The sequence below is a fragment of the Haematobia irritans genome, chromosome 4 (genome assembly GCF_050003625.1).
Source record: "Haematobia irritans isolate KBUSLIRL chromosome 4, ASM5000362v1, whole genome shotgun sequence".
In the NCBI taxonomy this organism is placed as follows: Eukaryota; Metazoa; Arthropoda; class Insecta; order Diptera; family Muscidae; genus Haematobia; species Haematobia irritans.
The window spans coordinates 146,216,244-146,232,091 of record NC_134400.1 but is presented as its reverse complement, the minus strand read 5'-3'; the positions used below and the strand labels follow the sequence as shown (position 1 = coordinate 146,232,091).

Here is a 15,848-nt window from a genome sequence, read left to right as displayed (position 1 = left end):
ACCTTGGCCTCGCAAGAACTAAATGAAATGATATCTGAGTGGCAGGTTTTAAGTGAACACAGCTTCTCAGATCATCGCTACATCAGTTTCAAATTTGATGTTCATATCACCAAGATCATATTTCCGCCAAATGTTAGGAAAGCTGACTGGAATAGGTATAGGGAATCGTTCAATATGATGATACCGGAAATAACAGAGACAAATATGAGAAATGTGCAAGATATCGAACACGCAGTGGAGCGGATTACTAAGGCCTTCAACATCTCACTGAAAGCTGCATGCCCTAGAGGAAAGCCAAGGGGGAAACATCGACCACCATGGTGGTCTACGGAATTAAGTAATATGAGGAAATCCTGCAGGAAGCTCTTTAACAAGGCAAAGTCCACCAGAGCCCCTGAGGACTGGGACGCTTACAAGAAGAATCTGAGAGGATACAAGCGAGAACTGAGAAAGGCTCAGCATAACTCTTGGAATGCTTACTGCAGCAGTATTGAGAATACGTCCGAGGCTTCCAGACTACGGAAGGTTCTAGCATCCACCAACTCCGCTCCAGGTTTCATTAAAACATCGGAGGGCAATTGGACAACGTCCAGTAAGGAGACGCTGGAGGTACTATTGGACACACCTTTTCCTGGAAATCAGACGGTTGAACCATGTACTGGCGGTGCCACAGTTGCTCAGCGGTCGTTTCCTGTCGAGGAAATTGTATCGGAAACTAGAATAAGATGGGCGCTAAATAGCTTTGGACCATTCAAATCCCCTGGACCTGATGGAATTACTCCGGCGGAGTTACAAGCTGTAACTGACAAAATTATCCCCTGGTTGTCGGTGATATATAAAGGATGTATCAACTTATCATATATCCCAGGAAAGTGGAGGGAAACAAAAGTCGTTTTCATACCTAAAGCGGGAAAAGCCTCTCACTCGAGGGCGAAGGATTTCCGACCAATCAGCTTATCCTCATTCCTACTTAAGACTCTGGAGAGGATGATAGATATTTATCTTAGAACTAGCATCGATTCAAGTTTGTTCTCGAAACGACAGCATGCATACTCGAAGGGCAGGTCTACTGAGACCGCACTACATGAACTAGTCAGCTTTATTGAAAGCTCACTATCTGTCAAAGAATACACAATCGTGGCGTTTCTAGACATCGAAGGGGCGTTCAATAATGTCCATCCGAGCTCGATATTAAATGGACTGACAACTCTGAATGTTGATCCATGTATACTCAGGCTGTTAGACGAACTGCTAATGAAGAGACGTATTTCAGCCACACTAGGACAAGCAAACATACAAAGGTATGTGAACAGAGGCACTCCCCAAGGAGGAGTCCTATCACCTCTTCTTTGGAATGTTGCTATAAATAGCCTTCTGGTTACTCTAGAAAAAGAAAGGATAAAAGTGGTGGCATACGCAGATGATGTGGCTCTGGCAGTCAGGGGAAAATTCCCATCCACAATCAGAGATATTATTCAGAGGGCCCTCCGGATGACTGAGAAATGGGCGAAAGACAATGGTCTTGGGGTAAATCCTGCAAAGACAGAATTAGTCATGTACTGCAACGATCGCAAAACTCCCACGGTTAGGCCTATTTCCTTAGGGGGTATTGAAATTCCCTTTGGTGAATGTGCAAAATACCTTGGCGTTATTTTGGACAGGAAGCTGAACTTTAAGCTTAATATTGAAGAAAGGGCGAGAAAGGCAACTGTAGCTTTGTACTCGTGCAAAAAGGCAATAGGAAAAAAGTGGGGACTGAAACCAAAAATTGTGCATTGGCTATACACGGCAGTGGTTAGACCTATAATGCTATATGGTGTTGTAGTCTGGTGGCCGGCACTTCAGAAACCGACTTGTTTAGATAAAGTTCAGCGTATGGCGTGTTTGTGTATTTCAGGCGCATTCAGCAAGACAGGAACAAATTCCCTTAATGTCGTGCTGCATCTATTGCCTTTAGACATTTTGGCCAAACAGTCAGCTGCAACAACGGCTGTGCGGTTGCGCGAACTATCGCTGTGGTCGGAAAAAGGTTACGGTCACAGTTCTGTCCTCAAAACAATGCCAGATGTGCCTAACGTAGTGGATTACACTTTGGCGAGTCCACTTTTCGACAAAAAGTTTGAGACTCTAATCCCCAACAGTGAGGCGTGGTGCACACAGACCCCGGGGAATAAAGAATATATAGATTTCTACACTGATGGCTCCAAATTGGATGGACAAGTGGGGTTCGGAGTATATTCTAATGATCTGGAACTTCGAATAGCGAAAAGATTACCTAATCACTGTAGTGTTTTTCAGGCTGAAATATTAGCAATAAGAGAGGTGGCGAATTGGCTGAGAAGTAATGTTCCAAAAAACGTGGGCATTAATATATACTCAGACAGTCAACCTGCAATAAAATCCTTGGACTCTGTGTTCCTCAACTCGAAAACGGCCATCGACTGCCGCAAATCTCTCAATGAGATGGCTGAGCAGTACAATATTCACCTAATATGGGTGCCTGGCCATAGGAACATACCGGGGAACTGCGAAGCGGATGAGTTGGCAAGGCTAGGGACTACCTTACATATTCCAGGGGAACTAGAATTTGTTGGTATGCCCCTAGCTACCTGCAAGCTCATGCTGCGTGAGAAGGCTGTTATGATGGCAAATGTTCGATGGGAGAATTGCAAGGGTTGTAACGACACCAAGCAAATATGGCCCCATTTCAACTTAAACCGCACACTAGATATGCTAATGTTCTCGAGACGTCAGATATCACTCCTGATATCTGCTATAACGGGTCGCTGCCTGATAGGCGATTTTGCAAAAACTATTGGCGCGAAGTATAATGACTATTGTATGAGCTGTCATGATGCGGAGGAAAAAGAATCAATTAAACACCTCTTGTGTGAGTGTCCTGCATTTTGTGTAAAGCGCAAGCAACTTTTAGGAGCATATAGCTTCAGATTACTGGCGGATCTGGAAAACGTTAACTTAAGCAGTCTGCTACTGTTTTTGGAACAATCTGGTTGGTTCAACAAAGAAAAATAATCAAGAAGGTTCAGCGGTTAAAACTAGAAGTGCCCATATGTAATAGGTACTTTTAGTTAATGTGGTATCACAATGGACTGAATAGTCTAAGTGAGCCTGAATCTTAATCGGGCTGCCACTTTAACCTAACCTAACCTAAGATCGGTTGATAAATAAGGGTTTTATGGCCAAATTTAGAAAAATCGGGCGGTACATAAATATGGGAGCTATAGCTAAATCTGAACCGATTTCGATGATTTTTTGCACATATAGTTAGTGCTATAGAAGATTATATTTAGCCAAATTTGAGTAAGATCGGTTGATAAATAAAGGTTTTGTGGCCAAATTTGGGAAAATCGGGCGATACATATATATGAGAGCTATATCTAAATCTGAACCAATTTCGATGAAATTTTGCAGACTTGAAGGGCGATGAAAAAGATTACCTTTCGCCAAATTTGGTGACGATCCGTTTGAAAACACGCGCAACGTGACCCTATTTGTCGAAATCGGGCGATACATATATATGGGAGCTATATTTAAATTTGATCCGATTTCTTCCAAATTCAATAGCTTTCGTCCTTGTGTCCAAAAAACTCCCTGTAACAAATTTCATCAAAATCGGTTAATAATTGCGAATCCTGTGAACAACAAATACATGGACAGACGGACGGACACCAAGCGCTAGATCGACTGAGGAGGTGATTCTGAGTCGATCGGTATATATTTTATGGGGTCTAAAATCAATATTTCTGGTAGGCACATTTTTTGACCGATCAAACTTATTATACCCTGACCACTATGTGGTTTAGGGTATAAAAAGTGTTCGGTCGGAGCAGGGATTGACCCACGACCCTTTGCATGCAAGGCAGACATGCTAACCACAGCTCCACGTGGCAAACAAATGTATGTTTCTGTTAAATAATGTTATGTTTGCATGGGCTCGCGGGCTATGCTATATAAATATAACGTATAACGATAATTATCTGCTGGTGACTATAACAGCTACGTAGCCCAGTGGATAGTGTGTTGGCTTACAAACTGTATGGTCCTCGGTTCGATTCTCCGTGCAGGCGAAAGGTAAAATTTAAAAAAAAATTATAAAAGTGAATAATTTCTTCAACATTATTTATATTACAGAAAAAGGTGCCAAGAACTAAAATATTTCGTAGAAGTGAATATTACGAGTATGTTAGGCAATGAGTACAATCGTCTTTGGGAAAAATTCTTCCAAGCATATAATATTTTTGGGCTCAAAATGCTTTCAAACATATAATATGTTCACATAAAACAAACATATTAATGTTTCGGCAGTATCCAATAATATATGTGCTTCCTGCAAAATATGTTTGGAACATATTTTAAAGAAGCGATTTTTTTTGAGGGTGTAAGAGTAGGTGCTACGCTTCTTTGTCAAAGGTGGCTACCTTTTTACGCCACGCGGGACACATGTTCGCATTATTGCTCTTTTAAGAAACAAGCACCTACATTAAAACAGGAAATGATATTATAGTTTAAATGTAAAACCTTTATTTTCTATATAAAATAATTTTTAAAATAAATATGTACAAATCTGTGACTATGAGATGAGCATTCGGTAGTTGGATGCATCCCATCATCAATTTTAATTTAAGGTTTTTGACCGGAAATTACAGAGAAATTATGAATTTTGGTTACAACTCCCTTGATTTTTTTGGGGAATTATTCCCAAAAAATGTCATCGTTTTTCCCTTTTTATTGTCATTTGTAATACCAATTTTTTCCCAAGGGAAACATTTCCCATTTTCGAAGTTGGTTTAGAATAAGGGAAAAGGGAATAAAGAAAAATTCACCAGGGAGATTTTATTTAGAATAGGGGAACAGGGAAGAGGGAAAAAATTCCCAGGGAGTTGTTATTGAGTATTGGGCTAATTAGCTCTGTTTGCGTATTCGATACATTTTGATTGCTATCACAACTTTTAACTGGTAGTCCTTCGTTTACATTTCATAGGAAAAACATTTTTTCCAGTAAAAACTTGCAATTATCAGCTGGTTAATCATCAACACATCCAATTGCACTAGAAATAGAAAATATAAATATCTTTCGTTTTAATTGGTTTAAAACCGCTGAATTAATGATAAATTCGTGAACGTGTACACTTCTACTAATTTTACCCAAGAAAATAAAACCCATTCTTACTAAAGGGTGATATGGTCAAAATTTGGTCAATATAAACTCGACGTATTTCTTTCAATTTTGCATTTAAAAAACCTGAACACCCCTCATTTTGAAGGAGTGTGTGTGTGTAGAATGTTGCTCCTATTTTGATTTTGGAATTCACTCTTCAGTTGTCATAATGCCGTCCAAGCAAGAAAAGCAGCGTATCTAAATTTTGTTCGCGCATCGCGAAAATCCGAGCTACTCGTACGCAAAGCTGGCAAAATCGCTAAAAGTTGCCAAACCGTTACAAATGTAATTAAAGTGTTTGGGAAACGTTTGTCGACAGCCAGGAAGTCTGGATGGGGGGAAATCGAAAACCGGAAGCCGCTGAGACGACAAAGAGAGTTGCCGGTAGTTTCAAGCTAAACCCTAACCTCTCTCTCCGAGATGCCGCAAATAAGCTGGGTGTATCGTCTACAACCGTGCATCGAGCCAAAAAACGAGCCGGACTATCGACTTACAAGAAGGTAGTGACTCCAAATCGCGATGATAAACAAAATACGACGACCAAAGCGCGCTCCCGTAGGCTGTACACGACGATGCTGACGAAGTTTGACTGCGTGGTAATGGACGACGAAACCTACGTCAAAGCCGACTACAAGCAGCTTCCGGGACAGGAGTTTTATACGGCAAAAGGAAGGGGAAAGGTAGCAGATATTTTCAAGCACATAAAACTGTCAAAGTTCGCAAAGAAATATCTGGTTTGGCAAGCCATCTGTACCTGCGGCTTGAAAAACAGCATTTTCATAGCTTCCGGGACTGTCAACCATGAAATTTACGTGAAAGAGTGTTTGAATAAACGTCTGCTGCCTTTCCTGAAGAAACACAGTTGTTCCGTACTGTTTTGGCCGGTTTTTGCATCTTGCCATTACGGTAAAAAGGCCATGGAGTGGTACGCCGCCAACAACGTGCAGGTGGTTCCCAAGAACAAGAACCCTCCCAACACGCTAGAGCTCCGCCCAATTGAGAAATACTGGGCTATTGTCAAGCGGAACCTAAAGAAGACCAAAAAACTGCTAAGGACGAGCAGCAGTTCAAGGCAAACTGGCTTTCTGCGGCGAAGGAGGTGGACAAGGTGGCTGTACAAAATCTGATGGCAGGTGTCAAGCGTGAGGCCCGGCAATTCGGATTTGGAAAAGCGAAAGCCTAACTGAATATTTTTCCTGAATTTTATACTAATTGAACTTGAAAAAGAAATTTAAATTGATTTTTTAAATAAACGATTTCACCGATTTACACGCGTTTTCCCTTGACCAAATTTTGACCGTATCACCCTTTATCTTGCAAGTTTATACTGAATAACTTTTATTGGAAAATTACCTAAACAAGCCTATTGTTGTCCACTTTTCGTAAAAGTAAATCCATTCCATTAACCCTCTAATGTCTCAATTTTTCTTACATACACTGAAAAAAAGCATGTCCGGTTCCAAAGATTTTGTACACTAATGATTTTGGTATTGATTCCGAATTGGAATTTATTCGTTTTTTTTTCGCTTTTTCTTCATGAGCTAGCAAAGAGCTTTAAAAACGCGCTAACGACAATTTATGTTAAATTTCCAAATTCAGACTCGACTTCAAGTAGAAATTATTCTATATATACGTTTTTAAAATAAAGTGTTGAAAAACAACTTCTATTTTTGAATGCTTTTTTGGTTTGTGGTCAAGATACAAAAACTCCACAAATTTAAAGAGTTTTTTTTTTTAATTTTAAGAATTTTTTAGAATTGACCTTAGCCTTCTTTCTTCAAATAGTGTTTTTTTTTTGTTTTTTTGGAAATTTCTATTATTGTATAAAACGAGGAATTTTTCTATATCACCTCATAATAACTTATTGTTAAACGAAAATAAAGTTAATCTCTAGAAGAGCAGTACATTAACAGTAATGGCTTCCAAATTTTTTGCTGGGTTCTTCTTCAACATTAATTAATCTTGCCATTATACTGAATCATTGAAAGTCCATTTTCTTTGCCTTTGTTGTATACAGTTTCCATAGCTAAACAAAAAATATTTTAATTAGGAAATAAATTGTTTAAATTAATTTTTTTTAATAAAATAGATTTTTGGTCTTTAAGATATTTTGAACATTTTAAGAATCATTACAACTAAGCTTCAAGTAGCAAGAACCAACAACAATGTTCCAGTTTTGATTGATGATAGAATTTACTAAGTGTTTATAAATAACAAATAAATGGAAAAGTAAAATGAGTTTTTTTTTTCAAAATTTGTAAGATCTAAAACAAGATGGAAATACGGATGTTAGTAAAAATAACGCTAGGCCAAAATATAATTAAAAATTCTTTAGGCCCAGATTTAAATAAGGATTAAGAATTATCATATATATATTTTTTTGTTTTTCCATTAAAATCATACTACAGTTTTTTTATTGTTTTATTTTAGCAAAAGGTACTATGGGGTTTGGTTTAATTCTAAGGGAACTTAACTTACATTAGTTTCTGATCACAAATAAAATCATATACTAATTAAACAATTTTTGAGCCAAATTATGGTTTTAAATTATTTTTTTTTTGTTATATCTCAAAAACAATTGTCTTTTTCAACGATCTGCCTCCAGAATATATGAAACTGGGGGTTTAATTAATATACATATATATATTTTTTTATATATTATTTTTAAATATAGATTTATATTTTAAATATTTTAACGAATCAAATACTCATATTAGATTTATAAAAGTTTGAGTTAGTTTTCATTATGATCCCTGTTTTGTGGTATTGTGCATAAATTACATTTGTTAGTATTATTATTGTTATCATTATCGGTAGAATTAAGACTATATTTAAAACTATATAAAATCATAAAAAGTTTAATAGAAAAAATATCATCTTACACAAAAAGAAAATTTAATGAAAAATACTTAAAATTGATCAATTACTGAATTCAGCATGGAACTCTAATATACTGATATAGGTACCGGTTACAAAACCCACGATGCCAAAGCAAATCAAGAAAATATTCTTCCAGAGACGCCAATTACAGCGACCATAGCCGGGATCTTCATGGTAAACGGCTAATTCAATAATGGATGGTACAATCATACCCAAGGTACTCAGACACACAGCACCGATAAGCGAAATAAATGGTCCCAAATTGGGTAATGCCACAGCAATTGCTCCGCAAAGTATCTAAAATAAATAGAAAATATTTGTTAATAATTCATCGGTCATAGCAAATATGAAAAAAAAAATAATAATAATTGTACTAAGTTTTATTATAACAAGATTTAGTTAGTCTTCTTCTAGTCTTGATTGCCGTCCAAAAAAAAGTTTGGACTATAAATAACTTTAAAAATCATTATTACACGAATCAAACAAATTATTTCTTTTCGTGTAGTCTGCACTAAAAACAAAAAAACACTAATGATTTTGGTATTAATTCCGAACCAAAGAAGAGTAGAATTGAAGTGATTCACGAAACAAATTTTAATTTATTCTTTTTTATACCTTCCACCATAGGATGGGGGTATATTAACTTTGTCATTCCGTTTGTAACACATCGAAATATTGCTCTAAGACCCCATAAAATATATATTCTGGGTCGTGGTGAAATTCTGAGTCGATCTGAGCATGTCCGTCCGTCCGTCCGTCTGTTGAAATCATTGCAAATGGACCATATCGGTCCACTTTTACGTATAGCCCCCATATAAACGGACCCCCAAATTTGGCTTGCGATTGCTCTAAGAGAAGCAAATTTCATCCGATCCGGCTGAAATTTGGTACATGGTGTTAGTATATGGTCTCTAACAACCATGCAAAAATTGGTCCACATCGGTCCATAATTACATATAGCCCCCATATAAACCGATCCCCCGATTTGGCTTGCGGAGACTTTAAGAGAAGCAAATTTCATCCGTTCCAGTTGAAATTTGGTACATGGTGTAAGTATATGGTCTCTAATAACCATGCAAAAATTGATCGAAATCGGTCCATATAAACCGATCCCCCGATTTGGCTTGCGGAGCCTCTAAGAGATGCAAATTTCATCCGATCCGGCTGAAATTTGGTGCATGGTGTTAGTATGTGGTCTCTAATGACCATGCAAAAATTGGTCGAAATCGGTCCATATTTATATAGAGCCCCCATATAAACCGATCCCCAGATTTGATCTCCTGTGCCTTTTAGAGAAGCAAAATTCATCCGATCTGGTTGATATTTGGTACGTTGTGGTAGTATATGATATTTAACAACCATGCCAAAAGATGTCCATATCAGTCCATAATCATATATAGCCCCCATATAAACCGATCCCGAGATTTGGTTTTGGAGCCTCTTGGAGGAGCAAATTTCATCCGAGTCAGTTGTAATTTGGTACATTGTGCTAGTATATGGCCGTTAACAACCATGCCTAACTAGGTCCATATCGGTCTATAGTTATATTTAGCCCTCAGATAAATCTATCCCCAATCACACAAAAATTGGTCCGAAGTTCATAATTCTATATAGCCCCGATATAAGCGGTATATATTAGACAAAAAAGGTATGTATAGGTAAGTCTACAAATAATTACGAATCGATATGGGCTTTTGCACGGTACTTGGAGAGCCAGAATTGAAATATGGGGGTCGCTTATATAGGGGCTATATACAATTATGAACTTGATATGGACCAATTTTTTGTGTTTGGTGATCGATTGATCTGATGGCTATATATAACCATATACCGATATGGACCTATTTAGGCATGGTTGTTAACGGCCATATACTAGCACAATGTACCACATTTCAACTGACTTGGATGAAATTTGCTACTCCAAGAGTCACGTACCAAATTTCAACCGAATCAGATGAAGTTTGCTCTTCCAAAGGTCAAATCTGGGGATCGGCTTATATGGGTGCTATATATAATTATGGACCGATTTCGACCAATTTTTGCATAGGTGTTTGAGCCCATATATTAACACCATGTACCAAATTTCAACTGAATCAGATGAATTTTGGTCTTCCAAGAGGATCCGGAGGTCAAATCTGGTGATCGCTTTATATGGGGGTTATATATAATTATGGACCGATGTGGACCAATTTTTGCATGGTTGTTAGAGACCACATACTAAAACCATGTGCCAAATCTCAGCCGGATCGGATGAAATTTGCTTCTCTTAGAGGCTTCGCAAGCCAAATCGGGGGATTGGTTTATATGGGGGCTATATATAATTATGGACAGATGTGGACCAATTTTTGCATGGTTGTTAGAGATAATATGCTGACACCATGTACCAAAGCTCAACCGGATCAAATGAAATTCGGTTTATATGGGGGCTATACGTAAAAGTGAACCGATTGGTTTATATGGGGGATTGGTTTATATGGGGGCTATATATAATTATGGACAGATGTGGACCAATTTTTGCATGGTTGTTAGAGATAATATGCTGACACCATGTACCAAAGCTCAACCGGATCAAATGAAATTCGGTTTATATGGGGGCTGTACGTAAAAGTGAACCCATTTGCAATACCATCCGACCTACATAAATAACAACTACTTGTGCCAAGTTTCAAGTCGATAGCTTGTTTCGTTCGGAAGTTAGCGTGATTTCAACTGACGGACGGACATGCTCAGATCGACTCAGAATTTCACCACGACCCAGAATATATATAACATATATACTTTATGGGGTCTTAGAGCAATAGTTCGATGTGTTACAAATGGAATGACAAAGTTAATATACCCCCATCCTATGGTGGAGGGTATAAAAACTTTAAACCAAAGATGCAAAATCCTTAAAATAATTCTTACCCAAAAATTCAATACATGATTTAACTTAAAGATTATTTCTTAAATAAAAAATATTTTTTATTTCTCTTTTAATGACCAATGTAATATTTAAGTTTTTAATTCTTTTTGATGGGCTATTTTTGAACAATTTTTTGAAGGCGCAAATATAACAAATTTGTTTCATAATTTCCTGAACGTTTCGTCGGCTTTTTCCCACTTTTTCACCAGGGTTTTTATTGATAAATCTATTGAAGGAGTAATAACTTTATATATGAATTTAATTTTTCTGAATTTTTTCAGTTTGACTTACAATTTTTTGTTCCTTACATCCCATTTATTTCACTCCAATTCACTTAATTGTCGTCAAATACAGTTTTTATATAAAATAAGTGAAATAATTGGAATGTAAGAAAGAAAAAATTTTAAGTCAAACTGAAAAAATCCAGAAAAAATTAAATTCATATTGACTCTTGAACTCACATAAGAAAGTGTTGTATCAAATCGAAATCTAAAAATAAGATTAAGGAATTGCACACTGAAAAATATATTGTCGTGAGGCCAAAAATTGCATGTCCTTAAAATACCAATGCACACTTTGCTTAGCATAGAAGACGTATTTGTCTAATATGTTATAGGGAGCCACCGTTGGTTCGAATCCTGCTTCGACCGAACACCAAAAAGTTTTTCAGCGGTGAATTATCCCACCTCAGTAATGCTGGTAACATTTCTGAGGGTTTCAAAGCTTCTCTAAGTGGTTTCACTGCAATGTGGAACGCCGTTCGGACTCGGCTATAAAAAGGAGGTCCCTTGTCATTGAGCTTAACATGGAATCGGGCAGCACTCAGTGATAAGAGAGAAGTTCACCAATGTGGTATCACAATGGACTGAATAGTCTATGTGAGCCTGATGCATCGGGCTGCCACCTAACCTAACCTAACCTAATATGTTATACAGTTTTTTCCTTGTCGAAAAGTCGATAAACTTTTCAATGAAGTCGTGTTGTCCTTATAATTAAGTGATTTGGCTTAAAAATGGATATCATAACATGAGAGAACAATTTTTTGACTTAGGTCAACTTGACTTTAAGAATTCAGAAAATTTCTTTAAAATTAATAAAATTGTCTTTATATTTGTTGTCTATCTTGACTACAAAGAAAAAAATCGTTCAAAAATAGTACATGTTTTTCAGCACTTTATTTTAAGGACGTTTTTTACTTGAAACATAGCATAATTTTTACTGGAAGTCGAGTCTTAATTTGGAAAATAAAGTTGTCGTTAACTCGATTTTAAAGGACTTTGATAGCATATGAAGAAAAAAGGTGAAAAAGCGAAAAATTAAAATTTGCTTCCTAGAAGCAAGTACACAAAACCCAAATTTAAAAGAGAATTGTGTCTTAAAAGTATACTTATTTGTATTCTCCGCTTCTTTGGCTCGGAACCAAACCAAAACCAAAATTTTTAAAGTAAAGACAAAATCTTTGGAACCGGGCGTGCTTTTTTTCAGTGTACATATATATGGAAGCTATATCTAAATCTGAACCGATTTGAATGATATTTGACAGGTTTGGTTGATACCATAGAAGATTACCGTTTGCTAAATTTGAGTAAGATCGGGTAATAAATAAGGGTTTGGTGGCCAAATTTGGGGAAAATCGGGCGATACATATATATGGGAGCTATATCTAAATCTGAAACGATTTCAATGAAATTTTTCACACTTAAAGGATAATGAAAAAGATTACTTTGTGTCAAATTTGATAATCGGTTAGTAAAAAAGCGTAACGTAACCCCATTTGTCGAAATCGGGCGATACATATATATGGGAGCTATATCTAAATTTGATTCGATTTCTTCCAAATTCAATGGCGTTCGTCCTTGTACCCAAAAAATACCCTGTACCAAATTTTATCAAAATCGGTTAATAATTGTGACCGAAATCCTGCGAACAACAAATACATGGACAGACGGGCGGACGGACACCAAGCGCTATATCGACTCAGGAGGTGATTCTGAGTCGAGCGGTATATATTTTATGGGGTCTAAAATCAATATTTCTGGTAGGCACATTTTTTGGCAAAGTTTTTATACCCACATAGTGGTGTTTTAGTAGTGGTTTAGGGTATATAAAATGAACTACGTTAATTGATTTCAATATTAAATCAATTTTTTTTTTTTTGGTTTTGTGTTCCAGCACTTCATTAAGACTACATAGTCGGCTTCATCTACTATAACTCTTTCTCACTTATTTATTTATGCATAAAGGGTGATACGGTCAAAATTTGGTCAAGGGAAAACGCGTGTAAATCGGTGAAATCGTTTATTTCAAAAATCAAATTATTCAGTTAGGCTTTCGCTTTTCCAAATCCGAATTGCCGGGCCTTACGCTTGACACCTGCCATCAGATTTTGTACAGCCACCTTGTCCACCTCCTTCGCCGCAGAAAGCCAGTTTGCCTTGAACTGCTGCTCGTCCTTAGCAGTTTTTTGGTCTTCTTTAGGTTCCGCTTGACAATAGCCCAGTATTTCTCAATTGGGCGGAGCTCTAGCGTGTTGGGAGGGTTCTTGTCCTTGGGAACCACCTGCACGTTGTTGGCGGCGTACCACTCCATGGCTGGCAAAGGCAGCAGACGTTTATTCAAACACTCTTTCACGTAAATTTCTTGGTTGACAGTCCCGGAAGCTATGAAAATGCTGTTTTTCAAGCCGCAGGTACAGATGGCTTGCCAAACCAGATATTTCTTTGCGAACTTTGACAGTTTTATGTGCTTGAAAATATCTGCTACCTTTCCCCTTCCTTTTGCCGTATAAAACTCCTGTCCCGGAAGCTGCTTGTTGTCGGCTTTGACGTAGGTTTCGTCGTCCATTACCACGCAGTCAAACTTCGTCAGCATCGTCGTGTACAGCCTCCGGGATCGCGCTTTGGCCGTCGTATTTTGTTTATCATCGCGATTTGGAGTCACTACCTTCTTGTAAGTCGATAGTCCGGCTCGTTTTTTGGCTCGATGCACGGTTGTAGACGATACACCCAGCTTATTTGCGGCATCTCGGAGAGAGAGGTTAGGGTTTCGCTTGAAACTACGGGCAACTCTCTTTGTCGTCTCAGCGGCTTCCGGTTTTCGATTTCCCCCTGATCCAGACTTCCTGGCTGGCAGTCGACAAACGTTCCCCAAACATTTTAATTACATTTGTAACGGTTGTAACGGTTTGGCAACTTTTAGCGATTTTGCCAGCTTTGCGTGCGAGTAGCTCGGATTTTCGCGATGCGCGAGCAAAATTTTGATACGCTGCTCTTCTTGCTTGGACGGCATTTTTACAACTGAAGAGTGAATTCCAAAATCAAAATAGGAGCAAAATTCTACACACACACACCTTCAAAATGAGGGGTGTTCAGGTTTTTTAAATGCAAAATTGAAAGAAATACGTCAAGTTTATATTGAACAAATTTTGACCGTATCACCCTTTATGGTTATATTTATTTACTTACCACCAAACAAATTCTCAATCCGTATTCCATCCAATTTTGCTTCTCAGGAGCAATTTTATGTTGTATACCCTTCCAGATGATGCTTATGGGAACATAAAATTGTAAAGTGAATGTAAAGAAGATGGCAATGGCAATCATCAATTTAACGGATTGAGCCAACCTAAAATAAAAGTAAAAATGTACCATATTGTATTTGCATGCAACAATTTCAATGTTAAATGTAAAACTTACTTATCTTCCACTGGTAAATTCAGGGTAATACTTCCAGCTGTTTCAGAACCATATTTCAAATAACCAAAGAATCCAACCATGGTGTACAAGGCAATCACAACACCCATACCCAAATTCAAGACCGAAGGGCAACCGATAAAGTGAGTGGGGGTTTTCATGTCATTTTCCAAAGACATAACTACACCAATGCCTTCCAAGGCAAAAATCACAGTACCGAAGAACAATGGCCATTGGACAACATCGGCAACGCCTACACGTTCAGTAGTAGATGGTAAGTCGGTAAAGATATACGTGAATGTGATAATAATTCCAACGAACATCAATAGATTTGCCACCATAGAAAATGGAGTTAAAAACTTCAGATTTCGGACGAGGCACATAAATATCAGGGGAACCGTAACAATAGCAATCCATGGCCTTATACCAATCTCACTGCCATCTTCCATATAAAAGTCCACCACCTGTTTGACATTGGTCCCCACAAACACCAAATAAATACAACAGCAACCAATTAGATCGATGACCAGGAACGTGTTCACAATGAAGCGTATGAATCGTGACCAACGTTGCAAACCGACGGGACCATCAAGGAATGCCTGTTCTGCAACATCAGCAAAGCCCATCATGGGAATTTTACGCCTTCGACAAAGTATATGGGCGCATTTGACCAGAATGTGTACACAGTAGGTACAGAGTGTACCAACTAAAAAGGTAGCAACTAGACCGAACCAAAGACCTGCATTCAGGAAGGCCATTGGCATGGCTAAGATGCCAGAACCCAGGGAGCCCTTCAGCAGATGAACAAAAGTTTCCATATCCCTGAAAAATAAAATGTTTGATTGTTAATAATCACATAAGTATATGAGGGCTATTTTGTAATGTTTGAAGAGTACATTTTGCACTTTAATTTTACACTGGAAAAAATAATATGTGTTATGGGAAAAAAATTTCACCAATGTGGTAACACAATGGACTGAATAGTCTTAGTGAGCCCGATATATCGGGCTGCCACTTCACCTAACCTATGGGGAAAAAATTAATAAGTTCGTGGGAAAATTGAACGATATTGTCTAGATTTTATGCAATTCGTCCTTTCCATAAAACATGAACTAAACATGACAAATTATTAGCTTCAATAAATTTGAGATTTGTATGGCATAGGACAGAAGTCATGTTTTTAAACGTTCGC

General features: G+C 37.6%; 1 protein-coding gene across 5 annotated transcripts in view; it reads right to left on the bottom strand.

Annotated features, from left to right (window-relative positions):
- Positions 1–6,661: 6,661 nt before the first annotated feature.
- The window catches only part of LOC142237228 (proton-coupled amino acid transporter-like protein acs), a 152,631-nt gene continuing 143,444 nt past the window's right edge, over positions 6,662–15,848 (bottom strand). For all 5 annotated transcript variants that reach the window (XM_075308599.1, XM_075308598.1, XM_075308597.1 and 2 more), the window contains 3 exons: positions 14,660–15,478; positions 14,429–14,588; positions 6,662–8,356 (listed from right to left, as the gene is read on the bottom strand). In XM_075308599.1, coding sequence (XP_075164714.1) covers positions 8,099–8,356; positions 14,429–14,588; positions 14,660–15,478 — 1,237 coding nt within the window. In that variant the 3' untranslated portion in view covers positions 6,662–8,098. The remainder of the gene's footprint in view (positions 8,357–14,428; positions 14,589–14,659; positions 15,479–15,848) is intronic.